Source organism: Styela clava, chromosome 2 (assembly GCF_964204865.1).
Source record: "Styela clava chromosome 2, kaStyClav1.hap1.2, whole genome shotgun sequence".
In the NCBI taxonomy this organism is placed as follows: Eukaryota; Metazoa; Chordata; class Ascidiacea; order Stolidobranchia; family Styelidae; genus Styela; species Styela clava.
The window spans coordinates 22,461,726-22,476,625 of record NC_135251.1 but is presented as its reverse complement, the minus strand read 5'-3'; the positions used below and the strand labels follow the sequence as shown (position 1 = coordinate 22,476,625).

At 36.4% G+C, this 14,900-nt stretch overlaps 1 protein-coding gene across 1 annotated transcript; it reads left to right on the top strand.

Annotated features, from left to right (window-relative positions):
- The first annotated feature begins 6,028 nt into the window (after positions 1 to 6,028).
- LOC144419912 (uncharacterized) lies at positions 6,029 to 13,886 on the top strand. Its single transcript, XM_078110137.1, has 4 exons — positions 6,029 to 6,111; positions 7,148 to 7,292; positions 7,550 to 7,799; positions 12,699 to 13,886. Exons 2-4 carry the CDS (start codon positions 7,209 to 7,211, stop codon positions 13,181 to 13,183), a joined length of 819 nt encoding a protein of 272 aa, XP_077966263.1. The 5' UTR covers positions 6,029 to 6,111; positions 7,148 to 7,208; the 3' UTR covers positions 13,184 to 13,886.
- The last annotated feature ends 1,014 nt before the right edge of the window (positions 13,887 to 14,900 follow it).

Below are 14,900 nucleotides of genomic sequence, written 5' to 3'. Positions count from 1 at the left end.
TTGGTGTTCCGCACGGTTTAGTACGACAGAATTTATTCCTTCAAACTTAAATCGTGAAGTGAGGTGAACTGATGCTATGAAGTAATAAATACGAGACTGGATTGCTAATATTGGATTTTTAGGACGCATACACAAATCCGTGCAGACTATAAGAGAATGTAACAGAAAATAGTACTGTCGTAATATCAAAGTGAAATCAATTTAGCAAACACAGCAAAACAATTGGAAAATAGTTGTCCTAACACAATATTGGAGCATGAGATGAATATATTGATGCATTCAGGCAGGGGGTAACGTCGCGCCGACCACACAGCGCAAAATGAACTATCTTGTTTTTGTGGCTCATCGTCTTTCTCATCGTTGTGGCCAATTGTCTCTCATCCTTACTTGAATTTTCGAAAATCAATTTCGTGTTTTTGAACTGTTAAATTCCATCGGAACTGTGTACACAAATAACAATGCGAGCAAAATTGAAAGGAACCGTTGAAAACAGCCAGGCGAATGTTATTTTAAACAATGGTCATATTTTAATGTCTGTCATGCTTGGCTATATTTAAAAATATGATCACTTTTTGCATAGAATGAACATTTGAGTCGATACGCTTTCAATTCAAATTTTCAATTTAAATTTATCTATATCAGTCGATTCACGCACTTCTGTAGAAAGAATATATTCTGGATAAACAAGAACTCGTCGATCGAGGTAACTGATATAAGTGATTGATCATCAAATGAAACAAAATTCAACACATAGCAACTTATCGCATCACATATTTGTCACCCCAAGATAGCGACAAACGAAAACTTTGGCACAGGATTGCCAAGTGCCATACGGGACTTGTTTATGTCATAGGCTGATTGGCTGTAAGAATAGCGTCTTTTGTAACATCGATGACTTCGATACGAAAATGAAAACTGAGAGCTAAGGATGGGAAAGGCCGCCAAATTGAAATGTCTGACATTTTTGAAGAGATCTCAGCAATTGAAAATCGGGTCACGCCATTAACGTCGCGCCGTGCACGTCCCGTGAAACTGTCTCAAGAAAGGTGGTATAATTCCAGCGACGAAATCTATTTGATTTATTTTATAGGTATGGAATTTGAATATCTTAGAATTCACCCGAACTATCCAATGTATGTGCCAACTTCCTACCCATAGGGCAAAACTATGTTGTAATTATATTTTCTTGTCTTTTATTTAATACAATAAAATTGCCCATGGCCATGATTACCAATTTTATGTCTGTATTAAAATCATATAATTACTTAATAAAGTGTAACTCGGTGTTATGTCTACATTTATTTACCAATAATTTGAGACCTCATTATTTTTTTATCTTTTTCAATTCGGTACAACCGTAGTATGTGTACCAGGTTAGAGTTAGGAAATAATTTTATTCCAATTTTCCTTATTTTAGTTCCATTATTAGTTCGGGGACTGTCTGTGTTAACCAAGTGAATGTAACCCCTCCCCATAGGTTTCCGTCCATTTACGCAAATTGATGTAAAGTAGGCGAACAAAATTAGTTACCTCCATATTGGCACACATTCTTCTCGAACGGCTTTAATTCACTAACCCCGCTGATAATAAGAGGGCGACAATAATCGTAGCCTCCTTTATGTTTTGTAAGGCAATTGCTAAACCTATTTCTCCATATTCTTATTTATATTCCTCAAGTCTGTTATGCTATTCAAACTCCCAAATGTTATGCTATTTAAACTCCCAGCATATCTGAAATAGTTGATCAAATATTATTTCATTTCCTAGAATCTCTAGAGCTAGACTGATTAAAAATGATCCCTTTTTGCTCGCTGCTTCAGTAATCACATTGTTTGTAATGTATGTATACTGACTTATCTGAATAGTTAAGTGCAGCGGAATTGAATTATTTGCTTTAATACTACATACACACGTTTTGAATAAAAAAGACGTCTGAACTGCAATGACATCTAGGGACCACATATCCATCCAATATTTTATGAAATAAACTTCAATCTGAGCGATCCCCCGCATATTGTCCTACGCTAAAGAAAACCAACGTCGCATGCGAAATGTATACTTCGCTTTGTCTAAGATTCCATGCCTGAAAAAACAACGGCCGTATTATATATACATGTTTTTATTACCGATAGATTTTGGATTACGAAAAATGATGGATGAGTGGCGGCTGTTGTTACGTGTGTTATATCTGCTAGTAACTAACTGAATACGGTATAGATTCCCGACCTGAACTCCAATAATATAAAAGAATAATATAGACTACGTGTTCGAACTGGAATTGCTGTTAATTTGATATAACAGTAAAGACCATAAGAATACTTCTATGATGTTTTATTATCACCAACAATTAATATCTACAATGCAATTATTGCATAAACAAAATACATTTTAATAGACTTACGTCGACATATCTGACACTGAAAAGATTTAATGTTCTAGCTTAGGGGTGGCCAACCTGCTTTCGACCGCGGTCGACTAAAATCTTCAAAATAGTTCGCGATTGACTAAAATCTTCGAAATAGCTCGCGCTCGACTGATCGTATACATATGAGTATACAGATGAGTACTCACACGCATACAAAAAAATGCTTTCGCGTACTGCGGAAGATAATTATTGGAGGATCGTTTGTCAGTCGAAGGCACACGATCTTGACAATGGCGAGCCCAGACTGAATTACTGTATGTGTATATCGTATTTTGCGCATGTACAGTACTGTATTCGTTCTGTTTAAAAACATACAACATGCGCTGCATGAAACTGGTTCGAGGCAATTTTTTGGGGTATGTTATTAAGTTCACCAACACCAGACGTGGCAATCAACGTGTTGGCCACCCCTGTTTTAGCTGATTGTGGTTGATAGATAGAAAGATTAAGGTAAAATTATAAACCATTGTTTTTTGGAATTGTTTCCAAGTGACCGCAACATTGAGTATTACTCGCTTGAAATTACCTCTCTCTTATTTCGTTTTTACTGAGCAGGGTTTTGCTCCGATCAAATTATTGCGACTTAATTCACATGCCATCACGATTCGGAAGATTGATTGTAAGCGACACTTATACCAAATCCTAAAAAATGTAAAGCAGACGTCTCACAACTAAAATTTATTGTTGATGTGCTGTTGTTGAAGTTTGGAAATAATAATGCGAGCTATACATAAGATTTATAACTTTATGCGCATGACACAATTTCGCTAGCTATAGGAATTATTATGACATCGATCAGCGTTGTATTTTGGTACTCCCGTACTATGTGAACCAAGATTGCGGACACCGAAACGCAGTATGTGTACCAGGTTAGGGATAGGCCATAATTTCATTCCAATTTTCCTTTTTTTAGTTCTATTACGAGTTCGGGTACTATAGCCAAGTGACTCCCGTAGGATTTGTACCTGAAATTATGGCTTAACCCAAACCTGGTACACATTCTACGTTCCGGCATCCCCTATCTTGGTTCACATACTACGGGAGTACTCTTTTGACTGTATTCCTTAGCATATATAGCCTATATACATTTTTGCTAATCAATATATTCCTTCACTACGCCAACATGACACTTAGTTTACACGCTCCCACGCAAAATCAAAACGTGTAGCTTTCGTTACTGGGCCCACACACATATTAAAGATTTTTTTTATATATATTTATTAGTATATAAATATTATTATAAAAATATTAAACATATTGAAGATTTATGCTTGCATTTTTTCTTGGCTCACAACGCCACCAAACGTCGTTTGCTACAAGCAATTCGTAACTTGAAAGTTATTTTGCTTAGCGGAAACTTTGCGTTCATTTGGCCTCCTTGGCGAATTGTTTTGAATATTAAAAATTGGTTCCAATGGAAGACTTTATAGGGCTGTTCAATTGTAATTGAGAAGCATTTATGTTAGATACGTTAACAAAAATATGCACGACTTGAAAATTTAGATATATTAATAGCGAAACCTAATGATGTCGCCCGGTGATTGGCCGATGTCTCGCGTCGCTACGCTGACCAAGTTAGACTCTAAAAATCGGTGACACTCTACTTTTTGTTACGGCAAGACATACATCTCAAACGCAAACGCATGATTCTACCTGATTCCTCAAGATTTTATCTAAATTGAAGTTAAGTTGTTTTACCGTTTCATCCTGTCGTTTTGTATCTTACATCGTTTTAAATGAACTTTATAATATACAGACAAAACAAGGATCAGAGACTTTACAGCGGGCTTCTTGAGAATCTTAATCTCTGCACGAACCGGAGTCCTAGGCCCTAGGGATTAAAGTACATGTGAATACATTCACGCATTCGCCGATGCAACATTCTTGGCGTTTTACTCGTTAACTACAGCAGGGGTGCACAACTCAAATGAGGACACGTGCCAAATTTTTCCAAATATTCTTGTCGCGTGCCACGCACAATCGTTGGTATGGACCTTTTCCCGACCTTTGACCGCCGTAAAATTCTCCCTATACTTTACCTTTGTAAAATTTTCGGTGCTTATTTTAAGAGTGGTTTCGCGAGTTGGCGCCTGTAAAATGGGATATTTGTTTCAATCCATCATTCTGATTTATAGCATTCAACAATCTGTTTTTTAAAAATAATGAATTTTAGCCTAGTCTATCACAGCTAGATCTACATTAATTTTTGATAACCGCAATTAACTGAAACTTCTAAGAAGACAAAGTGATCATTGAATTATTTGATATATATTTACATATTCAAAACACAACTGAAAACTAACGAATAGAATTCAAAAACGCGAAAACGAGGTAATGTTTACGACCACGTCTTAAAATCTGTCTGAGCGAAAAAAGTCTCTGAGCGGAAGCGATGTTACGTCACTTTATGCATCTTGCTGATTGGCCAATATCACGAGGTAAACGAGGAAATCTTCTGATTTTGATATAAACGTGATGTTTTAATGTATATCATCCGCGCGCCACGTTCGAGCGTATGGCGTGCCAAATTTGGCACGCTTGCCCGTGTTGTGCACCCCTGAACTACAGGACCAATTGCTTTGAAATCTTCAGTGGTTAAATATTCCTGCTGTCGCTAGAAGGCTATTACTTTCAATAATTTCAAACTTCCTGTAGGCTCTGTGTGATTCGTCAGTCTATTTGACGTTTTGTGGTATGATGTCAACAAAATTAGAAATTATTTGTAGCGGTTCCGCGACCTCGTGTCAGCTTAGCGAAAGTCGAAATTTTGTCACGGCAGTCTACGGTGCTGGTACTGTAAAATGTTCGATAATACCATTGCGACTGCGATCTTTTGGTACCACAATACACGTTGAGACTCAAAGCATGTATCACCAACTCACAGGACCAGTAAAAACTAGGACAGTCCGGGTATCGGTAACCTGATACTGTAAGCTACCGTACATGTCCCACAGTTCTAGCTTTGTTCAGGTTATGATATTTGGGATCATTCTGGTTAAAAAAATCTTTGCTTTTCATGTCCATATACTTGAGCGCTGCTCTCTCGATCAATCAATATCCCTCTTAGAGTTTCTCTAGGAGAAATAGCACTACTGCATTTCGTCATCGAGATTTGCTTTACCATACAAAATTTATATGGCTAAGCTTTATAAATTAAACAAAATGTAACGTGGGTAATGATGGTTTGCCCTGAACTTTAAGTGGCATTATGACTCAAAAAAATTACGACTTCCTCTGTGTATTCAATCTCTGTGAACGAGTGATGTATCTTCATGCACACAACATGTAGACTCAACCGTATTGTACAGCTCTACATAAAGTATATATATTTAAAATCGATTGACTGTAAGTGTGGCATCACTTAAAATGGTTTTAGGCGTATATGACATTAACTTTATATATGAGAGTTGGTTTTGAATGTATATTTTGGCTGCGTATGTATGTCGCGTTGCTAATCCTATCGTTTTTAGCTGCGTAGCAGCGCATAATCAGTAAAAAATAAACAATGACGTACAATTGAAATTCAAGCCGTTCAGACACCTTTTCACTTAGACAGATTTTCAAGCATGAAGAAGAATGAGTTTGACTCGTTTTCGTGGTTTTAAGCACTAGTTGTTAAACCGAACCCTTATAGTTATATTGCTGAATCAGTATTGTTTGAAATTGCAATGGAACAGACTGAAAAGGTATGGAATATAACATTATAAGACATCATAGAATGTGTTACTTGATGTTCAATGTTTGTTATACCATTACTAAGGTAGTGGCAAAATAAACTGTAAGTAACGTTTTATGGAGGCTATTTTTTGATTTGGGTTTATACAGGCGCGAAAATAGAGCGCTGGGTTTGCGGTGTGTTTTTATTCCTTCTACCCCAAATTATGCAGTTTCTCATCAGTTTTTTAGTCGCCATATTTTGAAACAGACTGTTTTTACACACTTATCTGGACACACCTAACATGAGGTAAACATATATGATGCCATATAGCATTTTATTTCATTGGTCTAATGAAGCTAAAAATATGCCTAAGGGTCAAAAGCTATGCAGTATCTTGTAAAACATTTGGATGAAAGGATTCTTGAAGAATCTGCGGCTTACTTCAAGGCAATCTGGGTTCATTAGACACTGATATTTGATACACGCCTTTGGCAATAATATAGGGCTGTGGTTATTCAATATTGTCATGGAGATGGGTGGAGATAATCACGCATGTTTAAAACTCGATATATTTTGACAAACTGCTTTACATAACGCGCCCTAATATCGCTATGCGTAGCAAATATGAAAAGAGACAATTGCTGCGAAGTTCGAGTTAAAAAATATATATTTTAATTCAAGCATAAGAAGGAAAATGTAGCAAGGAAATAACTAATTCCGAACTTTAATTCAATTCGAGTTGGTTAGAAACATCAATCATTATTTTAGTATTATTTAATTTTTTGCTAATATATATATATATATATAATATATATAACACAAATATATAATATATGCCAATTGGTATGCTTAGGTGTGAAAACTCAAAAATTCGAATTACGTCAAGTACATTTCTCAAATCCATCGTGGAAGGAATAAAACAGACCAAAAGCGCGGTTTGTGAAATTCTTGCGGGTTTGCTATTACCTGATTATCGAAAAATTAGTTCTAAAATGTGTTTTGGTGTTTTAAGCCATGAAATGAAAACAAAACATCTTCTTATTCTAGTCTTTAAACTTATTCAGCAAACAACATATGAAATTTATTCAGTAAGTAGGCCTAAGTAAAAACTTTTTACGTTTTGAAATGGCAACAAGCTGTGGATACGAATTTCAACTAAAGCATCTACGACTCGAAAGCGCGCACGAAAACAATTTTTATGAATTCCAAGTAAGTCAGTATGCTTTTGAATTTATCCCAGTGGTCATGACATTCATTGCTCCATTGCTTATTTTCATTATTATAACTTCAAAATGGTGACATTTACATAATTCTCATTCTTGAAGTGAAATTTTAAAATAAAATATAATGCATGTGATGATTAGCATTGATATACTACGCTTTTAATATATATGTGGAAATAGCATTATACAATCTCAGATAAAAAGCTTTCTTACACCAAGAATCTATTATTTTGTATTTTAAAGTGGTCGAAGAAGAAATTATACTTTGTTTTATATCGTGCTTTCACCATGTTTTATCACTGGGGCTGGCTAATAGCAAGCTGGGCGTTTGCGAAAGAAGATGCTGCCTACACTGCAAGTAATTGGAGTTTTTTCTTTACCGGAATTTATTATCTTTGCGCGTTTATCATTACATTGTATGGACTAATTGCACGAAATGACCGTAAAATTGAAAATCAAGAAGAATCAAATAACGAGAAGTCGGAGACTCCAGGTAAATTTACAAAAAAATTTGTGGTATTTGTAGTAATATATTTAATATTCAAGCTTGAATAAATGAACTTTGCAATCCCCACTTAATTATGGCACTAGGCTTGCACGTAATTTACAGATTTACGGAATTATTTCGAGTTACGGAAGCGAAGTTACGAATTACGTAAAGTCGTAATTATTGGTCGAGAGCTTTCGCAATTGAAACGAGCTCTCTTCAAAGCAGTCAATTCCTTCGATTGTAAAAAGTGAAAGTTTAAAAAGTAGAAGAAGTTAGAGCTTCGATATTTGCAGCCGTTTTTCTCACTTTTCTCTCTCTTGCCAATACGTCACCGTGATAATTAATGTCACGCTTATCAAACAGCAATATGACGACGGAAGAGAAATTGCGTAATGAACCAACGCAACTTCGTCTTTTCGGCATCGGTAAAGCGATTGAGACGGCAGAGAAACAACAATGTGACGGGATTTCCCGCGATCCGGTAAAAATCCTTTGCGGACCGTTGACGGTCCGCGGACCGGCGGTTGGGAACCACTGTTTTAGAATACTTAAATCGAATCCAGAATCCCATTCTATTTTTATAGTTACCCGTATTTAAATAGTGGGATTTCTCCACCACAATGCATGATTGAAATTTAAAAAAAAAGCTAAATTGTAGCCTAAATGTTTAATGTATAACTATCTTTGTGCAGTATTTAATTGAAAATGTCCTGAGCATTGGATTATATTTAACCAAGGCAACGAGATTTAAGAATTTCGACGATCGTTTTTTTGTTTTCAACAGTTCAATATTCTCAATTTAACTACTATCAAATATCAAGTATGTGCCAGTGTGTTTATTCTGTGCGAGAACCATTTTCAATTACAAAACCTTGATGTTCTGTCACCGGTTTTATCCTTTTATATCAGTCCGGACTTGTCCTTGCTCAATATATTTTCCACAATGCCTCGCAATATTTCGGCCAAGTATGATTAACTGTCTTTACCATATGCGGCAACTTATTTTGATTCTTGAAAACCACCGACACTCGACCAAAGTTGTGTCAATCTTGGCCGATAGGATCGTCGACTTGAGTTAGGAAAATAAGTTAATTTTTTCGTGAGTGCAAAATAAATGTCACAATATGCATTTTTTTGCGATATAACTTTGTATTTTCGGAAAAGCCATATAAGTACGGTATTTAAATTATGCGCAAACAATTAATATTTGATCTAAATTTGTTGCTAATGATGTTACAACATTTAGGCCGCGAAATGATTTAATGTAAAATGAAGCATGGTAATCGGAATAACGTCAATAAGTCGGCATCAATAATTATTATAAAATGCTGACTATAGGTAGTAAAGTCGAATAATGTTAAAAACGGTGCAATAACAAGTCTTCGTCGCGAGGCAAGCGCAAGTATAATCAAACGAGAGAATACGCTCGTCGTGGCATTGATAAATAGACCTTATTCATTAAAAACCCATCCTAAGCGCAAAAAATAAAAGTGATGTAAAAAAATTTTTTTTAACATTAGCTCTTATGGGAAATGTGATCACCAGAGCAGAAATTTGCATTTTTTGTAATTTTCTAGATATCTTTCATTGTATACGTGAGCAGTTTTGAGGATTGAATATACTTTACATCTTTTTTGATATTTTTATCATGATAAACATGGTCAAGATTTTTGATAATCGTTCATTAAAATTTTAATAAGCGCGGTGTTTCCGATGACGTCATTCTCACTAGACCATGAGATTCTGCCAACGCGCCGTGCTCTGTGGATATGCGCTGCAAATGCGGCCCTAATGTCGCTTTGGGTCCGTGTCCGTCCGGTACTGGGAGCGTTTAACATTGACAATCTATAACCCGTACCATTTCTATCACGTTTGTTTACTGGTTTTACGCATTTATACCTGTACAGCTAGCAATCATTTAGGATAGGATAGGATAGGATTTACATATTTATCCCGGGGGAGAGGAAAGCCGATAAGACGGCTTATCCATATGTCGAACCACGGCCTCTCGTCCGGTTACCATTCCAAGTCGGGTCTGGGATTAGTTATATTGTTTTTGTTTTCGGAAGCATGGACTTGATGGTGGAGGAAGCCGTAACCGACCAGCGGTTACGAGAACCACCCAACGACGGCGAGGAGTCCAGCAATCCTCTCGCACATAATCATCCCTGCGTGAGATTCGAACCTGCGAACCCACGCAGAGTAATTAGAGGTGCGGTGGCGAGCGTATTCCTAACGCTTAGCCCGTTGAGTCACACCGCCGCGCCGCATTTACTGAAGGCATGCTGACGTGTTATTTAAACTACCGGTACCGAACCAAGGCTGCAAGAGGTGAAAACTAAATTATTTAGTAAATACTGAAATAGGCCTACGAACAAAAATGTTGGCCATCTTTCCAATAGGCAGGACAAGTTGTACGGTACCGGTATACAAAAAAGATGAATATCTCCAAGCTATAATGGTACAATACCGGTCTCGTGACTAGGTTGAAAAACATGACTGAATACGAGAGGGAGATTTATTTTGTCAACCAGAATACAAGCATTGAATCAATAAAAATCATATACAAAACACACAGTTATTCGGTATAGACTGGGGAGCGATACGACCATCACACCCCCCTGCCCCCATGTTTGCTATCAGGATTAACAGTTAATTAAGATGTTTTAACAAAAACTCCTCGGAGGAAGGGTTGACTAAGTTACGGAATATTTTTGGATTCGGTTAAAAATGTAGTCCATTATTAAACACTGCTTTTTTTGTAGATTTTCACTTAGTGGACACTTAGCAAGTACGACAGTTAATTTATAAAAAAAAATTGTAAATTAATAATAAATCAGTAGAAGTCAGCTCGGGTATTCAAACATGTGATGATTGAAGTGAGAAAAAAATTTGAAGTCACGTTTAGGATATTACATTAAACAACAATGGAAAAGGTACATCGGAATCAGTCAAGCTTCAAATGCTAATGGCATTAATGAAAAGAATATGCGAAATGAAGACTGGAGTTTCCATCTGAGACATTGGAAGACGCTAAAACCTTATAGACTTGATAGTGTGGAAAGCCTTCTCCCAATGCAGGAATAATGGGGCCTATATTTATAATATCATTATACAGGCTTTAAGTTGAACTATATGTTTAATTAAAATATCTATCTCTGCTAATAAATGCTGAAAACCATTTATTTCAATCTGCTGAGTGATTAGGGCCAGAAATTTGCTGTAGGGACCATCACCAGGGCTGGATTTACCAATAGGCTAGGCAGGCTGAAACCTAGAGCCTCAAAATTCGGTTTCAAAGTTTGTAATTCTTTTGAAAACTTGACAAGTTTAAACCCTACAAAAAGTATATATATATATATCAAGCTTTTCAGAGTAGAAAATTCTGTACACAACTAGTTTCAACCACATTGTAAACAGCCATTATTGCGTCGTTTGCATCATAGTAGGGGAAATTATTATTATGCGCATTCTGCTGGAAGTTTCTATGTTAAAGTATGGCTGTAGCGGTTGTTTGATCAAATAAATTGAAAACAAAACTGCCTCAAGTAAATTATCATTCTTTTAATTAAAAATTCACACCCATGAATGGGGAGAATGAAAAGTTTAATCGGATTTCATATTTTTAAATTTTAAGCAATTAAATGTGGTGTTGTTTTGAGAGAAATTCTGAGCTCAAAAATATGAAGGGACCTCTCATGGTCTAAATCCAGCCCTGAACATCACCAATTTTGGGATAGGTACCGTACATGGTAGGTACCGTCAACATATGAACTGAGTTAGGCCATTGGATTTTGAAAGGTGTACCAGAAATGTACATGGAATTCATGAAATATATAACATCCAATTAAAACCAAAATAGGTCTTTCGTTGAACGCCAGTTGTGGTCCCGGTACCGGTATTCAAGTATTCTGTTATCACAAGCAGTTGGAGCCTATATCCCACAGAGCACGGCGCGTTGGCAGAATCTCATGGTCTAGTGAGAATGACGTCATCGGAAACACCGCGCTCATTAAAATTTCAATGAATGATTATTAAAAATCTTGACCATGTTTATCATAATAAAAATATCAAAAAAGATGTAAAAAATATTCTATCCTCAAAACTGCCCACGTATACAATGAAAGATATCTAGAAAATGACATAAAATGCAAATTTCTGCTCTGGTGATCACATTCCCTATAAGAGCTAATGTTGAAAAAAAATTTTTTACATCACCTTTCCTTTTTGCGCGTAGGATGGGTTTTTAATGAATAAGGTCTATTGGAAACCCGACGATTTAAAAAAAGTCAACTATCGTTTCATAAATATCCGTATACCAGTGTCGGTAATGATAAAATTGATCGCATAAAATTGGGACGGTTGATTTGCGAAGGTGATAAAGGAAATCAAAGCTAGCACAAAAGATAAAAATCAGAATAAAATTAATTTGAATTCACTCTTGTCTTAACATCTGTCGCCGACGTGGAGTACTGCCAGGAATATGAAAACCCAAACTCGATTGCCCAATCGAAAATAAAGTGCATTCAATTGGTTGCTATTATAGGTTTAAATGTGTGTGAAAAAAGATCGCAATTACGGGGTCATTACGTAATCGATTTGGCCGTAATTACGGAATTGATTTTTGTCAATTACGTGCAAGCCTATATGGCACCCATTGAATACGCGGAAGATAAAACTTATTCTGGGTTGATTCAAAATAGAACTAAAGGCGAATCGTTCTAAAATTAAATGAGGGCACATGTTAAATTCCTTTTTTCATTTATGGCTATAAATTAAAATAGCCATTCGTTTCTGACAGAAACATTATATATATATATATATAGTGCTTTAGTGATGGATAAAAATAAATGTTTTGTGGTTACTAGCAATTGTAGTCGTATTTAATTTCTTTATTCCTAGGTGGATTGAAGTTTTTTCATAAACTCACTTGGTTCTTTCATGTACAAGCAATGAATTTTGTGCTTTTCGTTACTGTTTTATACTGGGGACTTACGGCACCCGGGCTTCCTGCGGAAACACTGAAACAACCTCTCGGCCAACATAAACATAGCGTGCAAGGAATAATGCTTCTAATAGATATTTTTGTAGTCTCCATTCCGACACGCTGGATACAGTTTGTTTACACTAGCATGTTCGCCTTGTTTTATGCATTCACCGCAGTTATCGTACACTTCGCTGGAATAAACTCCCAAATATACGGATTTCTCGATTTTGTCAACTCCCCTGGATTTGTAGCAGGATTTCTTCTTGCGATTGTAGTTGTGGCACCAATCATACTGCACTCAGTCATATTTGCATTTCACCATATGAGGATGATGATTTATCGCTGCACACTTGGAAAGAAGAAGAGAAGGCCCAGGCAATTTGCTTTATTAAAGGCATGATAAAGTTGTCTTTAGATCGTGATGAGTTCTCATATTTAGCATGAATCGTTGTATGAATGAATTATCGAATCACTTATATCTGTAGCTTATATTTTTACGATTTAGATTTTCACAACTCTTTCAGCAGTGACGTAATCAATGATATTTTATTTGCTCCATTAGCCAACTTTAATATTCAATTCAACTTTATTCAGATGGTGATTTAAAGAGCATGGTCTCATATTTGTACGTACAAATGCTATATACATACAGTATTTTGTCTCAAAGGTGACCTAGGGCACCTTTCGATAAATTATTGCTCTTGTGGAGGTGATTGTTGTTGTAAAAATCACTTTTTTTCTGCAAACAATTTTATTCTAAATTTCGGTAGATAAATATGGGAGAAGGTCAAATTTGCTGTAAATCCCACGGGACCCAATATTTCGCCAAAACATTGGCTGTGTTATTTTAGGAGAGAACATTTTTATTCCGTATTGCCCGACCCTCTCCGATCTTTTGTTAAACTTATAATAATATTCTTGTTAATGTGGGAGTGGCTTTTCTACGTTTTCATTCTTAGTTTTCTCACAAGTTATGTTCATATATATGTCATCCCACATATGCTATATAAATCATTACATAATTAATTATTATACATGCATTAATATTACCATTTCAGGTACCATCAGTTTAATTTTTTTGGAAATGATGACTTGATAGTACTCAATGCAGCTAGTTGAATATGCCAAAATATATATTTTGTGTCTGAGTGGATGCGAAAAGGGGGCATTGTTACGTCACTTTTTGCATCTTGCTGATTGGCCAATGTCACAAAGTAAACAAGGAAGTCTATGCTCGGGGAAAGGTCCATAGCTATCATGTCCGCTGGAACCGGTCTAGCAGACCATATATTCACGCTTCAGTGGTTCGCCTGCGATCCAAATCCGTGCTATCGGTCCAGAACAACAGACCTCCTATTTAGGAGGTCTGGAAGTGAGCTAACCGGTCTTGCTCAGTTGCTTCGCCGTGCTACTCGAGAAATCGTGATTCCCCGTGATCGAAGGAGGTACGGAAGTTGTTTTCTTTTTCATCTCTGATAAGTGAGTTGCTTTTTTAAACTAATAAAAATTCAGCTAGATAGGGCAAGTTTAATTTAAACATCTTCCGCATCTATTGTGTCGCTGCTGAACACAAATTTAAAATACTGATACTGGTGGGATCCCGGTGCGGCATATTGGCATGATAGGCTGTTGTTTTGAAACAGAGAATTAAATCTTGATGTCTAAAGATTTATTGGTATAAACTGAGCGCAGAACGACTTCAGTTTGCATTGAAAATTCTTTTGGAATTGCACCTTACAGCCATACCGCATTCTAGCTGGTACCGGTACCCTTACTGTACATACCCGTACCAGCATAAATACAAAGCTTCAGTGTCGGTAACGTCGCAGTAGTAGGGCGATGTTAAATAATGAAAGTTCTTCTGTTCACATATGATGAGCCCACTTCACACAAGTGTTTGGTTGATAAAATGTAATTGTTTTCATTTAGTTGCCAGTCTGCCAGTAGACTATTGGTAACTGTAGGCCTACCGTGATTTTTGAATGGATCGTGTGGCGTAAGGTGCCAGTAGTCTGCAGCGTTGAACGCTGGATGGTCGGCCAAAATGATCTAAATCGTCTATCTTTTATGCCCCCAATAAATTTGTCGTTTTGTTCTTAGATTGTGGGCAAATTTCA